We start from the raw sequence: 19,184 nt of genomic DNA, 5'->3' as shown, positions 1-19,184 counted from the left end.
ATATAGAATACAAACTTTCTGAAACCGTTCTCTATTTCAGTAAGAGTACCGCTTAGTACGCTTAGGTTAACTTGCCAATCAAACTCAGCAACAGAGTTAGAACAAGACGTCACGTGATAGTACCAACGCTTAAAATGGAATGTTAATTTGTCAATCAAAATTAGTAGCCGAATGTGTTGTTCATATTGGCGGATCACGATACAAAACTGAAAGTGTAGGGACCACTCGAATAATGAGGTTTTCTCGTGAACCCCTACTCCTTCTATTACTTAACCTTTCTAATACATAATGCATTTACATGTACAAGATGCTTTCTTCATTTAAGCACATTCTGGTTGCGGTTCAGTGTTCCCATAGTAAAACAAGACAGACACTTTTCAATTTCATTTTATCGCATATAAAATGCAAATTCTACATATAAAAATACAAACAAAAATCAACTTCAAATAATCTCATGAACACGTAAAAACTGGCAGTGACTAACACAAATAAGATGTCAAAGTTTCTCAGAAATGTTTTAAAATTACACTCTTATACAAAGTAAACATAATTATAACAAATTAAACTGATGCCTTTAATCAGATCACATTGACCAACTATTTTACTAACTGCTCGAGTTTATCTGTGTTTTCAGTCATTGAGACCAACTATTTTACTAACTGCTCGAGTTTATCTGTGTTTTCAGTCATTGAGACCAACTATTTTACTAACAGCTCGAGTTTATGTGTTTTTTTTTTAGTCATTGTTATCACAGATGTTTCTTATTTCATCCCAATTAACTGTCAAAGATTCAATGTTTTTTAACGCCTGTACAAGCATACTCATGGTTGAGTGGCCTCTATTCTGACTTTTCCATGTCTTCAACATGTCATATATCTTTCTTACCATGGTATCATTGTTTGCAGAAACTTGGTCAACTTGCACCTGTGTTAAACCAAGTTCAATGCCTAATAATTGCCAATTTTTTCCCACTGCTTGGGCAACCTTACTCAACTCTTTTTCAGATAACTCTTTATTTTGATGAGAAGCAGTTACTTGATCCTTCAAGAACCATTCAAAGACTGCTTTTTCCGAACATATTTCGTGTTTCATTAAATCTGGACACGGTATAACTTCAGTTCCTTTTAACACAGAAATATTTTCAACAACCTCACTACCATTCATGCCATGCGTTTCGTGGTTACATCTAAATGCTTGTCTAAATGGCTTCTTTACATTTTCCGAGTTGTTCCGCAGAAGTCCAAATTCATGCACAACAACTGCTTCACAATAACGGCGAAATTGGTCCGCTATGACACAATCTATATCTTTAGACGGACAAAGACTAAGTACTAGCAATTCTATGTTGTTGCCCCTAACTTCAACTATTCCTACATGATCTACATTTAATCTAAACATACCAAGATTTTCAAATAGGAGGTGTTTCTGTTGGTCCGCTGGCAGGTGTATAACCGACCATTTTCCTAAGAGAGCGGCTATTAAACGACTATACACAATATGCAAAAGAGATGACTCCTCAAACAACATCACCAACCGAATTTCTGTTTGCTTTCTCTCAGACATAAAATCAGATACGTCAGTCGTCGTGCTATGATCTTTTAACAAACTCGGCACAACATACCAACCAAGGCCTTTGCTTTCTCCTGTATCTTCATCAAACTGCATAGCTTCAGATATAATATGATGCTTTTTCAGAAACTCTAGCAGAATATCTTTATATTCCATAAAATTGTACTGAGTATCCGTACTCCATACCTTATCTATTAAGATTTCCTCTAGCTTGCCTTCGCGGATTAGCTTGTTCCAAGAACTGCGAATAGAAGATTTCCTTTTGCAAAACCTTTCCGATGTAATTATACACTTGAATGCATCAATTAGATATTGAGGATCCAGGACAACGTAGTTGGAAATTGGCACTTCATCAAAGTAAAATAAAGTCCCCTTGGTGTGGTGGTATCGCAAAAATAACTTTACCTGATTTTCATCCGACAACGGGAATTCATTTTCAGCATTGATCTGCATTACCTTTTCAAAGGTTATAATTTTCTTCATACTTCTTTTCTCTTTCAACGCCATTTCTAAAGGTAACCACTTGGCAGGTATTTCAACCAATTTTGAACGTTCATCACCTATACGTAGGATTTCCTCAAGTAATTTAGCAACAGCGTCATCAGTAGGACCTGTGCTACCAACTGCAAAGTCACTTTCTTGAATATGTCGAATTACATTCGTATCTTCAAACAGTTGTCGCACTTTGTCAAAAAATGTGTCACAATATTCAACTTTTGCAGCTGGATCATCTATTTTCAACATATCCTTGTGCGTGCCTACTAATATTACAGGAGGCAAAGAACCATCTTCATTTCCAACAAACGAATGGATTGAGTTCATCCAAAATCTTGCAAAGTATTCCATATCTTTATCACGAGTTTCTCCAGGGAACTCCTCGTCTTTAATTACGTCGTTAAGATTAACAGTCAAATCAAAGACAAGCAGATATATAGCCTGCCTGCTATGAAACATGGTATGAGTTGCATAGAACACATACTGTCCGCCGAAGTCCCAAATATCCAAAATGACCTTTGATTTACTTCTTTCATCGTCTGATATTCTAAGCTCTTTCGAAAACGAAATCAGCTCTTTCTGAGAGAGAACCCTTTTAGGACTGGCATCTCTTTGTTCGATCGACTGTCTTGAAGTACGACTGTACAGTACAGTATGTAGTGTGCCTTGATTGTTGTCTGATTCATGTTTAACAGATGTGTCATCAGCGAAATCTTTGACTGGTATAAATCTTGCATCAACCTCATCAAACCTTACGCTTGTATCATGCTCATCGTGCTGCTGATGCTGCTGCTGCTGTTGTTGCTGCTGCTGCTGCTGTTCTAAGCTACTTTCCAGCTCTGTTTTGCGTGCAACTTCTACAATACGATTTACAATTTCATGACTGTCATCTTCCTTTTCAAACGTACAAGTGATCTGCCCGTTGCTCGTCCGTGTGAATTTATACCGATTAACATCAATGCTATTTGTGCTCTCTATGTCGTCAACGCTCTGACCAACCAGTCGTCTTTTCAACGTTGTTTTACCTTGGCCGAAGTTTCCTACTATATTCACACGAATTACGCTATCTCTCTCTTTTCCCTCTTTGATAGCCTTTTCATAAAGAGATAATGCGTATGGATCTTGACTTATTTCAAATGGCACTGAAAAACATATGAAAAGTATGACATGGCTTCCATTGTTGAGTACTAGTATATGTATTATTTGGTTTACTTTATACTAGAGTTTATTAAACGTGAAAACCGAAATACAGTGTAAAATTCATGGAAATAATCATGTTATCAAATATATTAGAGAAGACGTTAATAACATATTTACTGAAACAATATCAATGTTATATCATCGAAACGAAATGCGGAAACAGACACATTTTGTATTTGCACTTAGCTGATTTCTATGAAACAAAGTAAAATAGTGTTTACCAGTTTCCGGCTGATCAACAGGGAAGTAATGCAAAAGAGTTTGCTCGTAGACCATTCTGTTCGTGTTGGTTATTACAGAGAATATTATTCTGTCAATCTGAAATTTATATTAATACATACAATAGATTTAATATCCTTCATTTTAGAACCTAAATCACACAAAAGAATATAGATTCCAGCCTCGTTGTCCTTTTATTCTCTATTATGTAGTTATAATTAGAAACAAATACTGCGGTTCGTACTCTTCAACTGCTTATCAAACCCAATAATGTATGTAAACTTGCTACATTTCGTTGTTGGGCCATGCAATATTAACAATGACAAAATGGTGCATCACTCACCCATTTCATATTATCTCTTTCCAAGAGCCACTCTCTTACAGTTGATACAGCTATTGAAGTTGCTCTCCTCACATCATAACCTAAAAACGAACATAGCATTTTAAATATTTTTCGAATTATGTCCGTTACATATCGTTACATAAGTATCAAGCAGAAAACATAGCCAAACAGTTTATGCCACTTACATACCTTTGTTTTGGCGGAAGAGCATAATCTATTGAAACCTAAGTCGAGATTAGTCGCTCAAACTATATAAGAAAAGGTTTGTGAACCTAGATGATCAAATTGTTAGAGGTTTCCCTCAGTGTCAGTGTGTTGTTGTAAGCTACGTATCACTTTTTGTCCGAATAGATTAATTTCAATCTAAATTGAAAATCAGATCTGGATAAAAAAAATGAAGCTTTTGCATAATATTTAATCAAAAGAACATTAACAGTTTGTATTAAACTTACCACAAAATAATGTTGCTATGCACGGAAAGGCCTGAAAAGAAAAGTAACCCAGCTAAATTAAAACGTTTTTTACTTCATGATAAAAAATCAATAAAGATACCTAGATTCATATCATTTCAACATATTTAAAGAACTACTTAAAGTTTGTGATGTCATCTTTACTAAATGATACAACAGAGGCTCTTGAGTGTCTCCCACCTAAGATGCCTATACTGGTTCTTTCCAGGAAAGACGGCTTCGCGTGTATCGGTGCTATACAATGACACCTTAAAGAACCAGACTGTCTATTCGCAAAGAGCTAGGCTAAGTTAGCCGGACAGGCCTGTATCTAAAATGATTTCTCTCTATCTGTTCCGGGGGCTTTATCTCACTCTGTCCCTCTGGTCAGATCGCTGTTTGTATGTACTAGTAGAGGATGAATTTCACGCCATGTGTGGCTGCGTTTGCTATATGTAAAGCGCCTTTGAACGTGTTTATCATGAAAAGGGCGCTACATGTATATATATTTTTTTTTTATTGGTTTGATTTATAGTCGCACCGACACATGACAGGTCATATGGCGACTTTCCAGCTTTAATGGTGGAGGAAGACCCCAGGTGCCCCTCCGTGCATTATTTCATCACGAGCGGGCACCCGGGTAGAACCACCGACCTTCCGTAAGCCAGATGGATGGCTTCCTCACATGAAGAATTCAACGCCCCGAGTGAGGCTCGAATCCACATCGATGAGGGGCAAGTGATTTGAAGTCAGCGACCTCCTTAACCACTCGGCCACGGAGACCCCGTATATAAATCTGGTATAATAAATGACAATAATTTTCATACTTTGGATGATTATGATTTGTACATATAACTACATAAGTACTGTTTTATATAAAGAAAGGACGGAATATCTTACTATACTCCTAATCTTGTTGTGTTTTGCTATTTTCAGGCTATTAATGTAGCAGCTTTTGAGTTTTTCATCATGTGTTCCACGTGGCGCAACTGCATGGATTACATCTGTCAGGAACAAGCAGACAAGTTAGTTTATAGTAAATTGTTTAATTTCATGACATAAAGAAAAGAAAATGCCATAGGCCAACGGTTTATATAAAAAAGCATGTATTACCATCTTGGTACAGTTACTAAACTTGTATAAATTAGCGGGATGGGTGGGGAGAGGGTGTTAGAAGTTTTGTTAAGTGTATAGTAGAAACAACAAAAAGAAACAACAACTCTACAGTATCTACGAAAATATGCACTTTTGCCAGGTGGCTTTCAGACGTGTTCAGATTTACCCGAATTCCAGAGAATCAAATGATGAGTATCGGTAATTATTTTTAACATTTGGCCTGCTAAATTTCTAAAATGGCCTGCTCAATCATTTGAAGGGATGTTCATTGAAAATTTACTGACTAAATAGCAAAAAGTGCAGACCATGATCAGCTGTGTAGGCTGATCTTGGTCTGCACTGGTTGCAAAGGCAGACTCACTTGCCACCAGCAGGCCAAAGGTTAAATAGAATACTCGTGACTTCAGCGTTTCAAAACCTCGGGAAACCATAACAAATTTTAGAACTAAAGGTATGAAGTTAAAAAAAACGTCTGAAAGGTGTGGGGAAAGCTTAACATAGGGACACCAGTTTTTTTATGAAAAGAAACTCGTATTGTTTTGAAAAGGTCAAATATAACTGCGTACGTCAAGGAAAGAATAACAGTTTGTTTGAAGCTAGTTAATTCAAATTGCACAAATAAATGCACTTACACCTCGCTGGTAGCTTGTAGCCTGAAATAATATAAAAATATTTTTCACAGCATGGCCAATTTGTGTATTTTCTTCACTGGTGTTTTTGTGCCTTATAATACGTGCTTTACTAGGGCTAGTAAATTATACGAAATGTAATGTCGATTCTGGATGCTGATATGCTCTATGAGTTTTCTACAGCTCAGTTGTTCGTATTCTGGTTTCTAACGGACCGTCGTGGGTTCAAACCCCATCGAAGACTAGCCACTCCCCAAAAAATACCAACAGTTTAAGACCGAGGTCCCGTGTAGGTAAATTACGTCTTGTACGTTACAAAATCTGTGAAAAGAATCCTTCGGAAGCATAGAACGCAACCAAGCAACATAATAGCAGACTTGGTAGGAATTTGTTTTATTTTGCACTAGCCCCTAAAGACCTCAAATAACTAGTATTGTTCGGGAGGAGTCGCACATACAGGCAACCAATGTCAAATGTAATAAATGTAGATACAAAAAAAATAAACTTCATTCTGTTGCACCCTTTTTTTAACAGTACATACTATTGATGATCTACTAGTAGAAGAGAACACTTTTCCGAATGACGAACATTGGGAAACCTAAGTAAAGCTGTTAAGCAGGTTCTTCAGGATCTTTACGAGATATCACTGTATTGATGCATCGATCAAATAAGACTGTTTCAAACTGCAATGTATCTGTACATTACAGTCATATTATTATTCAAGTTATAAGAATAATTTACCTACCTTTTGTAAGCTTTGCCTCTCCAACAGGACAAAGTCCTATAGCAGCACATTTTTCAGACAATTCTGAACCAGCTGCAGTATGCACAGCGACACCAACTGAAAACAATGAACAAAAGAATGAAGAAAACACGTCTGTCGCTAAATCAAAAGGTAACATCTAGAACACAGAGACATTCCGTAGTAAAACGGTGTTTCAAGCTTGCCAAAGTCGTATTTTTCATACGTTCTGGGAGTCTACAGTCACATATACAGCTTCATATATCCCAGTTGCTCCATGAGAACATATTTAAGAAAGCTCCATACAACAACATGGTAGAGCAAGCATCAAGTGGTTCATGATGAACTGGTTAATGTAAAAAAAAATATCCAGACTGTAGAGATAGACCCTAAAATTTTCAATGATAGAAACACATTAAATTAAGTCTAGATATTGATTTCCAAGTCCTTGACATAACGAAAAATGGTTTCACAAATGTGAAATTTATGATAGTTTTGTTAATATCAATTACAGAAGTTTAAATATTTAATTTAAAGTTGTGATCCACAAAAAATGACATCTCTTGCCTTGGGCTAGTACTTATAAGCAGAGATATCTATTAGTTTACTTCCCTTGCAATTAAACAAATGAGTGGAAAATGAAAACGGTTTAAGACACAATATGATACTTTTTTGCACAACAAAAACATTTAGGATTTATACATATGTATTTGATTTACCCCTCAAAACCTGGTTCCTATGATTTTGTCAACTTAATTATGGTGAAAAAATAACTTTTAACAAGCCGATAATAAAATGAAATACTTGTAAGTATTTTAAAGTGCAGATAATACAGTTTTGCTTGTATCAAAATGTCATATGAGAATCACTTTTGTAATACAGAACACCTGGTAGGATTAGTAAGGTGCAATTATATTGATCTCTATTTCCTATGCCTACAGACTGGATAGACTCCGTAACATAATCCATCACTAATAACTGATCCCGAAACATCAATGAACTAAACAAGAGCTGTTTGAGGCCAGCTACGTTCGACTATTTTGATAGTATTGTCACTGAAAAAAAGTAAAAATAATTGAAACATAGACATTAACAAGTCAAAGGAGGCAACGATTTTGAGTCACAGAACTTCCCTATCTTATATTGTATAATGAGAAAACAGATTACACCAAAATATTGCTAAGTACGGAATAGGAGCATACTTTTCTAAAAATGCAAAACAGAGTAAGAGAATCTATGCACTGCATGTCATATCATCACTGAGAACAAGTATGTATAGGTTAGAGGATCTGTGCACTGCATGCTATATCATCACTGGGAACAATTAGTATGTATAGGTTCAACCCATCCTCACAACTGGTAACTGAGATTAAATCTAACATACGAAAGATTACCAAATATTATTCAGTCGCAAACATTGTAAACATACCAAATTGTAATGCGGCATGTACAGTGAAAGTGAGCAAGTGAGTGAAGTATAAATCCATTACCAGAAGTGGATACTAAGTACAAAATTTAAACAAAAAAATTATTAAGTTGAAGAAGGGGCATTACTTTATACAAATGTAAAACAGACTTACGGAACATGCGTACTGTGTTTTAAATCACCAGAGTGGATATCTGTGTGAAGTTTAAAATCCAATTACATCAGTGGTACTGAGATACCAGCTTACAAACAAAACTAAACCAAAAATTGCTAAGTAGAACAATGAGCATAACTTTTTAAAAAGCAAGAGTTATGGCACCTGTGCAGTGCATGTCAGATCATCACAGTGAACAAGTGAATTTAGTGTGTGAATTTTCAATCCATTCTCAAAAGTGGTAACTCAGATACCAGGCTACACACAAAATTGACCGAATCGTGACGCCTACGCTCGCGACGACGAATTGGTGATTGCAATAGCTCTACCTATCTTAAAAAGAATACGATTTAATAAAGTTGCCATCAATAAAATATTGGAAGTTTTGTTCAAAACATGATACATTTTAAGAACTACCTTCTCCAAAGTGTATAAGGTCTGGGCTCGCAGAATTAACAATTGCGTCAATCTGTAGCCTGGTTATATCTCCATACCAAAGCGATACCTTTCCATTCAAAGTTTCATTAGTTTCAAACTCTGGCTTTGACGTTGCACCTACAAAATATAAAATATTCAATATATACGCAAAGTACCGTGTTTAAGCGGCGTAAACAATCTGGAAAAATATCTGGTATGTTGAATTGTACAACATTTAAATAAAAGGATAAAATACGATGAAGTACTGCACTTAAAGGAAATGATTATGGTAGTGTCACAGCAAAAACTAGCTGATCATTCTGAGAGGTAAAGGTAAATAATAATAGATTAAATTTAAATTGGTCATTCTGAGAGGAAATGGAAAATAATACCGGTAGCAGATTAAATTTGAACTGGTCATTCTGAGAGGTAATGGAAAACAATAGCATATTAAATTTAAATTGGTCTTTCTGAAAGGTTAAGGAAAACAACTGCATATTAAATTTAAATTGGTCATTCTGTGAGGTAAAAGAAAATAATAGCATATCAAATTTGAATTGGACTGAGAGGTAATAACAGATTAGATATTTGAATTGGTCATTCTGAGAGGTAATAACAGATTAGATATTTGAATTGGTCATTCTGAGAGGTAACAGCAGATTAGATTTGAACTGGTCATTCTAAGAGGTAAAAGAAAATAATAGCAGATCAAATTTGAACTGGTCAGTCTGAGCGGTAATGGAAAATAAAAGCAGATGAAATTTGAATTGGTCATTCTGAGAGGTAAAGAAAAAAAAATAGCAGATCAAATTTGAATTGGTCATTCTGAGAGGTAAAGAAAAATAAAAGCAGAATAAATTTGAACTGGTCATTCTGAAAAATAAAGGAAAAAAATAGCAGATCAAATATGAATTGGTCTGAGAGGTATTGGAAAATAATAGTAGACCAAACATGAACTGGTCATTCTGTGAGGTAAAGGAAAATAATAGCAGATTAAGTTTGAATTGGTTATACAGAGAGGTAAAGGAAAATAATGGCATATTAAATTTAAAGGAAAATAATAGCAGATTAAATTTGAATTGGTCATTCTAAAAGGTAATGGAAAATAATAGCAGATTAAATTTGAATTGTTCATTCTGAAAGAGAATGGAAACTAATAGCAGATTAAATTTGAATTGGTCATTCTGACTGGGAATGAAAAAATAGCAGATTTAATTTAAATTGGTCATTCTGAAAGGTAATGGAAAATAATAGCAGATTAAAATTGAATTGGGCATTTTGTGAGGTAAAGGAAAATAATGGTAGGTTTAAAGGAAAGTAAAAGCAGATTAAATTTGAAATCGGTCATTCTGAAAGGTAATAGAAAATAACAGCATATTAAATCTAAATTGGTCATTCTGAGAGGGAATGGAAAATAATAGCAAAATAATAAAATTGAATTTGAATTGGTCATTCTAAGAGGTAATGGAAAATTAAATTGATCATTCTGAGAGGGATTGGAAAATAATAGTAGATTAAATTTGAAATTGGTCATTCTAAAAGGTAATGGAAAATAATAGCAGATTAAATTTGAATTGGTCATTCTGAGAGGGAATGGAAAATAATAGCATATTAAATTTCAATTGGTCATTCTGAGAGGTAAAGGAAAATAATAGCAGATTAAATTTCAATTGGTCATTCTGAGAGGTAATGGAAAATAATAGCAGATTAAATTTGAACTGGTCATTCTGAGAGGTAATGGAAAATAATAGCAGATCAAGTTTGAATTGGTCATTGTGAGTGGTAATGAATGATAATAGCAGATTAAATTTGAACTGGTCATTCTGAAAGGGAATGGAAAATAAAAGCATATTAAATTTCAATTGGCCATTGTGAGTGGTAGCGGAAAATAATAGCAGATTAAGTTTGAATTGGTCATTGTGAGTGGTAATGGAAGATAATAGCTGACTAACTTTAACTAGTCATTCTCAGGGGTAGAAGACAATAGCAGATTAAGTTTGAATTGGTTATTCCGAGAGGTAGCGGAAAATAGTAGCAGACTATCTTCTAACCAGTCACTCTAAGAGGTAAACGAACATACTAGCAGACTATTATTTAAGACTTAATGAAACCTTTGCTAACGAAGAAAGATTCTTTGGAACAATACAATCAAGCAAAAATAATAGCAAACGAGATTTGAATGAGTCTTTTTGAGATGTAAAGAAATCTACATGCAACACCCTTCAGTCCCCTTGCGTCGGCGTAACTGGAAAACAGTCCATTGAGACTATAGAATTAGCCTATAGCTTATGGTGATGGTGACTAGTTCATACGTTATGTTATACATCATGGTAGCCTACAGTCAGTACGACGTTTAACATTCTCTATGATACTTGGTGTGCATCTAATATCAGACTTCGCGCACATCTTTGGATCTATATGAGTATGGATGTTGATGGAAATAGACTTCGGGTCTATATTTCAATCGTAAACGAACTAGAATTCTGATAGCCATGGACCTTAGAAGTACTGTATTTACTTTTACAACTCTTCGGATGAATCAACGCATTTGCCGACCTGTTAATGTGCTCGTTCAATTGGTCAGTTAACTGATATACCTGCGATCATGTATCTGGCCGATGTTACAGATTTGAGTATTGCATCCTGAAAGAGTATTTTATTAGTAAATGATATTTTTCTTGTTGTGATGCAAGCACCTTGACGTTTGGTTGCTCACTGATATAGACCAAGAAAACGGGACCGAGCACAGACCCCTAGGAGTTGCAGCCTATTTTCTCAGAACCTTCTGAATTATATAAACGTATGACCACGTATCACATACTTATGGATTTTCAGTCACATTACAGCAAAAGCTTTATCAAAGTCTAAAATGAGGTTGATTTGTTTCTTTTTGTAAATGTAAGAGAACAAAGTGACTAAGACTTATACTAGTATAAAGAATAATACCGTTAGAAAAAAACCCATAAAATAAGAAACTGAAGCATGGTTACGATTCAATTAAAAACGTAACCGGATAACAAACGCAGAGTCCAATGTGGGCAATTTTCGTGACATGATTTATGGACATATAAGGGCAAGTATATGAATTATAAAAAAAACAGAGGGAGGTAACATAATCCGTGGAATACATACTACAAAACAGTCGACCTACCTGAAGGTGCCAAATTTGTCGCATAATCATTCCAATTTTTCACATGTTGTAATCTCATATATTCCCAGGCGGCATGTGTCTTGTAGTCTTTAATGCGGGTACCCACTTCCGTATGCTCTAAATTAAAAACGTTTCCACTTTTTTTAACAAATTACATGTTAACTATAAAATAAGAGTGGGAGTTTTAACGTACAATCTAGCATTTCATAGATACAATTAGACCAAATTTGCAGTTGGTGATCGAGTTTCACACCCAAAGTAATGAATAAATGTATCTTTGTAAAAAGTAAAAGCACATAAATGCACGGTAGATTCTAACTGTGGTATATATATATATATATATAAACAAAAGGAGCTTTAAATGATAAAAATAACACAATTTCAGATACTACATATTATATTAGAAATTGTCATTTACCATCGCTTTTCCTTCCTCTTCTTTTCAATTTGTCAAACAGCTTCAACTTCTTTTCCTTCTTTGGTGCTGCCATCATGTGGCGAAAACCCTAATAGTCTTTCTACAGAAAAATAAACAGTGGTATGATAAGACTTCTGTACTGTCACTTGCGTGCGTGCGTGCGTGCGTGCGTGCGTGCGTGCGTGTCTATCTGTGCGAGACGAGGGGGTTATATATTGCTAATAAAATGTTCAATGTGTATATTGGTATAAGAAATGTATTTTTAATGTTTTAATGTCTTAATTTAATTTGGAACTCTGGCATAACTTCAATGAGAGATTGGAATTACTTGAATATTGCTGACTGCATATTTCTTCAGAACTCTGACAGTATAGAACCAGAGGTCATCTAAATTAAGTACTCGACTTGTGAAAAAATTATGAAGTGATATAGACTTGACTATCCGATGTGTTGTGTGTGTTCGGGTTTAACGTCTTTTTTAAACAATTTTTCAGTCATATAAACGACGATGTCTACTTGTTACTCAACTTTATAGTGCTGCCACACTGGAATGTCATGCCGTAGTCACGTGACATGATACCCCACCCAGTCACATTATAGGTTATAACACACTAAATAGTTGTTGTTCTTTATTCTATATAAAATTGACCTATTTCCAATGACCGCAGCACACATCAGGACCCATTTTAAATTTCTGTAACTTACATTTTCTTGAAGAATATTGTCAGTGCTAACTAAAAATCAAAAGAAAAATGGGAGTCATGTTTGATGCAAGAAAAATAATTTCAGTCAAACACACAAACTGCAAAATCAGCCAAAAAATGAGACCCCAAATTATACTGGTGGTGTATGATCTAAGTTTCCATGAAAAATTTTGTCATGTTGTTATTTCATTATGAAAATGCTACCTACATGTCAAGCATAGATCTGTCATGTGATTTTAGCAAAACAATTGCAAAGAAAAGAAGGAAAATAGCTCTACAGAGCAAAAAAACTGCGGACTATTTGTGTCCGCCATTATGCGACTACCATTTTTTTTCGCACCATTTTTCTATTTAGTGTCTGTATGCCTATAAGAAAAACTTTTTTCTCTGACAGTGTGCCAGTTTCATTTGAAATGTACAAGAAACCCAAATGCATGAAGAAATACAAGGTTTTAGCTTGATATCAACAGTTTCCAAGTTCTTACGGCATTTTCAGTACCACAAGACAAAGCGTCAGATTTTGTCAAAAATAGCTGTCGCGACATAATTTTGAAGCAGTCATCCTAAATTCAGCCTTCTTTTGCCCTGTTTTGACATTTTCTACTCTGATCTGCATGCAAATTACACATTTAAACTGTTATATATGTTCACTTTTACCTCTGATGGCCAGAAAATAGCAATCAGTAGCCTATAAATATGCAGTTTTTGAAAAAAATACGCTCAAAACAGTGAAAATGTGATATTTTTGGGTTTTATCCTCATTTTCAACAAAATTGCAATTAATTTGTCATTTTCTATCAAATTCTAATCAAATTAGCCCATTCCCACCATCATCTGGCCAGATTTCATTTTTTACCAGTGTCGTCTTATAAGAAAAACTTTTTTCTCTGACAGTGTGCCAGTTTCATTTGAAATGTACAAGAAACCCAAATGCATGAAGAAATACAAGGTTTTAGCTTGATATCAACAGTTTCCAAGTTTTTACGGCATTTTCAGTACCACAAGACAAAGCGTCAGATTTTGTCAAAAATAGCTGTCGCGACATAATTTTGAAGCAGTCACCCTAAATTCAGCCTTCTTTTGCCCTGTTTTGACATTTTCTACTCTGATCTGCATGCAAATTACACATTTAAACTGTTATATATGTTCACTTTTACCTCTGATGGCCAGAAAATAGCAATCAGTAGCCTATAAATATGCAGTTTTTGAAAAAAATACGCTCAAAACAGTGAAAATGTGATATTTTTGGGTTTTATCCTCATTTTCAACAAAATTGCAATTAATTTGTCATTTTCTATCAAATTCTAATCAAATTAGCCCATTCCCACCATCATCTGGCCAGATTTCATTTTTTACCAATGTCATCTTATAGGTTATAACACACTAAATAGTTGTTGTTCTTTATTCTATATAAAATTGACCTATTTCCAATGACCGCAGCACACATCAGGACCCATTTTAAATTTCTGTAACTTACATTTTCTTGAAGAATATTGTCAGTGCTAACTAAAAATCAAAAGAAAAATGGGAGTCATGTTTGATGCAAGAAAAATAATTTCAGTCAAACACACAAACTGCAAAATCTGCTAAAAAATGAGACCCCAAATTATACTGGTGGTGTATGATCTAAGTTTCCATGAAAAATTTGTCATGTTGTTATTTCATTATGTAAATGTTACCTACATGTCAAGCATAGATCTGTCATATGATTTAAACAAAACAATTGCAAAGAAAAGAAGGAAAATAGCTCTACTGAGCAAAAAAACTGAGGACTATTTGTGTCCGCCATTATGCGACTACCATTTTTTTTCGCACCATTTTTCTATTTAGTGTCTGTATGCCTATACTGACACCGGGCTGACCAGTCCTAGCACTGCCCGCCAAGCGAGGTCGTTACAAGTACCATTTTTTTTAAATATTTGGGATGACGCGGCCGGGGATTGAACCCACGACCTCTCGCATTCGAAGCGGGCGCTCTACCACTAGGCTACCGAGGCGGTCCCGATGTGTTTAGAGTGTGGAAGCGGAAATATTATGGTCAAAGGGAAATAACTAACAGGGCCTTTGATTGGTTGAAAAAGTATATGGTATTCCGAGACAAATATTTAAGATGTAAAGTGGTCTCTCATTGGTGAAATATCTGTTTGAAAACTGTTTTATTTCTTAATAAATCAATAACTGCTGATTTATCGAAATATAGTCACGTAATTGCGTTAGCACATCGCTAATTATGTGAGAAATACGGAATGAACGATATTTCACCATAAAGGGAAACAATTTATCAATCGCAATTGACAATAGATGATAATACGAATCTGAATTACCTCTCTTTAAGGTAAATACTTATTTTTTGCCTATTTTTATGATGTCCCGTTTATTTTGAGTGACTTAAATGACATTTTTCGTTAGATTGTGTTAACACATTGACAAAAATGCATGGTGCTTCCCCTGTAATGCATTTTTTCTTTTACAGAAAATGAAAAAGGCATCAAAAATAGTGTTCATTTGAGAATTTTCCTACTTTCATCCTTAATCTTCGGGACTACATGAAGATTTATGTCATTTTTTTTGCCAGTCTGGTAAAACGTAAATATCTAACAGTGACATTACACTTTTAACAAGTTCTGCACGTCATATTTTCTAATACAGGCTGTAGAATGTAGCATCAGCAGTCAAATTCCTACAATTTCTGGACATCAGATGCTTATTTTGACTGCTCCCCGGGGTCCGTTTAACGTATATATAGATTTCAATCTATTAATTTCTTGACTGTACCACTTATTGCTATATATTCGTTCAGTTTTAATTACACTCTTGCATCCTTAAGTTGTCTGATAGGCGCATAAGGTGCAAAATCTATGAAAACACGCGATTTTGGTGGTGGGTGGGGTAAGAAATAGACCCAACGTCGACATAAATATCAGCGTATTCATGAAATATACACGCAAGCAATTAGACGGGACATTTATTAGTACGCATTCCTCATTTGAACCATATGGGTAAAATAATAGGAGTACGGTGACTGGAATATCATGGATTTCTTGATTCAAGCGAAATATTATCTCTATCTCAGAATGCAGGCATGTCCCGCCACCAAAATTTCGTCAGCGATTTTCAGCATATGGGTATCCGAGTAAAAAGGTATTCATATCTCTGTTCGTTAATGTTTATTTTATCATTCTGGGCAATATTTTGTTCAAATAAAAAGAAAAAAGTATCTCTTTAGGTCAAAGGGAAATAACTAACAGGGCCTTTGATTGGTTGAAAAAGTATATGGTATTCCGAGACAAATATTTAAGATGTAAAGTGGTCTCTCATTGGTGAAATATCTGTTGAATATGTTTGAAAACTGCTTTATTTCTTAAATTGAAGTTCTAAGCCATGATTAATGGAGGAAAAAATATTTGAAGTGTATTTTGTTTGAAAATTTTGCTTGTTTTAGTGATTTGGTATTTTCATGAAATGTAAACAAAAATTCACTGCCGGACTGGGGGTTACTGACTTGCGGGTGAAAAAAAGTGCACAAAAATGATGGTCAACATGTATATTTCTGGCTGTTTTCTTTTAGGTCTTGAATAGTTCTTTCACCCTGGGTAGGCGGCATCAAAAGTTTAAATGTTAGGAAAGGGCTATAACCCAAAACAATACAATGTAAGTCTATGGGAAAACTGTTACTTCCCTTTGACCTTTATGGTAAGAATTAAATCGTGAGTTTTCTGTAGATCAATGTATCTGAGTGTACCAACAGTGCAAAAAGCGTCTGACAGAAAAATCCGGATATGCCAAAAATGTAAAAAAAAAAAAAAAAAAAAACAAACAAAAAAAAAAACGCCTGACACTAAAAGTAAGTTTTACCAGTCTTTAACATATGGGAGTTCTGGCGGTGAATCACAGAAGATACGGAAATGCATATCATTGTTCCTATCCGTGTAGAATACTTCCCCATTGAAGATAGTTACAAATATTTTCTATAATGTAGAATTCGACTAAACACCGGCGACTGTCAAATCTATTCAACCGATAAAATATTTGGTAGTCTGCTTTATCATCTGACACACAAATTTGAAAAGTTTTTATTTTGAACGACACTTTCTCGTACAACGTAGTAGTAAATTTACGTGTTTTTCCTCACATTTTTAAGTCCATGTAGTTTGTTTTCCCCAATTTCAAGTTGTTTTTCTAAGATTATTTCTAATGTCAATATATTATAGCAAAAGTGCACACGAGTTGCTATTTTCTGCATGGTCACATAAGGACATTATATTGCTAAGACTTCCGGTTTCGTAAAACATAATATCTTTCATAAATTGCATTATCTGAAAAAGTATATCCCACCTAATTACGCATGTATTATTCTAGTGTACAGTAAAAATAAAAGGGAAAAAAAACGTGTGTGAAAGTTTTAAATGTGGAAATTTTACAGAGAAAATGTATATATAATTTACGCAGAGAACAATGTCATGTACAACGACTTAATAAAAGAACAATACATACATGTATTAGCTGCATCTGACATGTTCAAAACATCATTCTCGTAACAATTTAACTACACAATTAACTTCTTCATTTTTATATGTATTAAATGAAATGTGTATTACTATTATCTGAAAAGTTGTGGTCCCTACTTTCACGGTTGATGAAAATCATATTCAAGTAGTGTGAAAAACAAATGTATTCTCTACTTTAGTAAACAGTTTTATGATTTGAGTACAGTTTAAAAAATAATCTGCAAATAGTGTTAAGATATCAATTTATACTATATTATGAATAAAAACTACTTACAACCTAATATACTCCATTTTGTGTTAGTCTATCCCATGCTATCTTAATGTACAGTATAAACTCGTTGTTGACTTCCGTATCGGAAAGCTCTTGATAAATATTATCGCATCATGTCGTGTATATGCATGTAGAGAGGATCTTGCATTTTTCTGTCTTCAAGGTAAAAACATTGAAAACACATTATTCAAGATTTTTAATGATCATTTAGTGTATTTGACATAATATGGTATATGTCAGAGCGACAGAAAATATTTAACTGCACGTATTCGGAATGCAACATTTTGTGGCAATCGAATGTTTATCGTAAAAGTATATTGTCCCTTTAGTTTGTGAGATAGCTGTTTTCCAAAAGAACTATCTCTGTTCTACGACTGGTAGTCCCTTTTCCAGAGGGATAATATTCTTTGTAATAGAGAGCCTAACTCTCTTTAAATTCAACAAACAGCTCTTAAACTTAACAAAAGTGAACTCCCTCTCTCTAAAAGAGAGAACTACTAAACTTTTAAAATGGACTGGTCTATCATTCAGTATCATTTATTATTTAAAGGATTGTCCATTGAAAATTTACAGACAGATAGCGAACAGTGCAGACACGGGCAGGCTGATATTTGTCTGCACTGGTCGCAAAGGCAATATCACTTGTCGTCAGCAGGCTATAGGAGCTGTCTGCTGAACACTGTCTTAATAGATTGAGATATCACTTTGTCTTAAAATGCTGTCTATCAACGCCAGTCGGGAATAACCACAATAGTTACTGCTCCCTGTGACAAAAACGGACGCGGAAGTGTCTTGCAAGTTCCGATCAAAGCCTGAAACTATAATACACACTGAGCGCAAAAATATATGCGTTATTCGTATAAATGTACATGTTCATGATGTTGAACTTGTATTTTACACATTGACCGTTTAAAATACACGCTAAGGACATAATTCAACAAGCCAACACTTTACATGTTTTACTGTACACTTAACACTTGATCATGCGACATCGTGTCCGGTTGTTGATCTAAAATCAAAGTTTAACAGAAGGGCTTTTTATGAACACTCAAGAAACATATAAAATTAATCTATTTAAAAGGTTATTTGCTAAATAAAAAAATTCAGCAGTGTGTAAATGGCGTCATAAACACAGAAAATGGCTGCCTCCATGATCAGTAATTTTCAAACTGTCATGTCTTTTTCAATAGTGGTCCGATTTTAAAAATTGTTTCAGCGTTATGAAAGGCTTGAATATGGCTTTCATACGAAATAACTTATTAGCAGGCTTTCCTTACCCTTAAAGGTAGCTCTGCACGTTTAATAAACCGGAATGGCGTAACGCCCGGACTCGGTACGCGGAGATCAAAATTGTATTACGAATTAATGACAAC

The 19,184-nt window shown here is 34.6% G+C and overlaps 1 protein-coding gene across 3 annotated transcripts; it reads right to left on the bottom strand.

Moving 5' to 3' along the window:
- Positions 1-371: 371 nt before the first annotated feature.
- On the bottom strand, positions 372-18,120 carry LOC123550849 (uncharacterized). Of its 3 annotated transcripts, none has more exons than XM_045339259.2 (11): positions 17,815-18,120; positions 12,329-12,416; positions 11,911-12,027; positions 8,760-8,897; positions 6,766-6,861; positions 6,024-6,044; positions 5,176-5,279; positions 4,279-4,309; positions 3,827-3,906; positions 3,486-3,582; positions 372-3,206 (listed from the first exon to the last, which is right to left on the bottom strand). In XM_045339259.2, the coding sequence occupies exons 2-11, from the start codon at positions 12,402-12,404 to the stop codon at positions 736-738; spliced, it is 3,231 nt and encodes a 1,076-aa protein (XP_045195194.2). In that variant the 5' UTR covers positions 12,405-12,416; positions 17,815-18,120; the 3' UTR covers positions 372-735. The 3 variants fall into 3 exon arrangements, with proteins under 3 accessions (XP_045195194.2, XP_045195193.2, XP_045195191.2); XM_045339258.2 differs by having other exon boundaries at positions 12,329-12,428; positions 17,818-18,119; XM_045339256.2 differs by having other exon boundaries at positions 12,329-12,428; positions 17,815-18,118.
- Between the last annotated feature and the right edge of the window lie 1,064 nt (positions 18,121-19,184).

The sequence above is a fragment of the Mercenaria mercenaria genome, chromosome 4, assembly GCF_021730395.1.
Source record: "Mercenaria mercenaria strain notata chromosome 4, MADL_Memer_1, whole genome shotgun sequence".
In the NCBI taxonomy this organism is placed as follows: domain Eukaryota; kingdom Metazoa; phylum Mollusca; class Bivalvia; order Venerida; family Veneridae; genus Mercenaria; species Mercenaria mercenaria.
The sequence above is the reverse complement of the archived record's forward strand: the minus strand, read 5'-3'. Positions and strand labels throughout refer to the sequence as shown.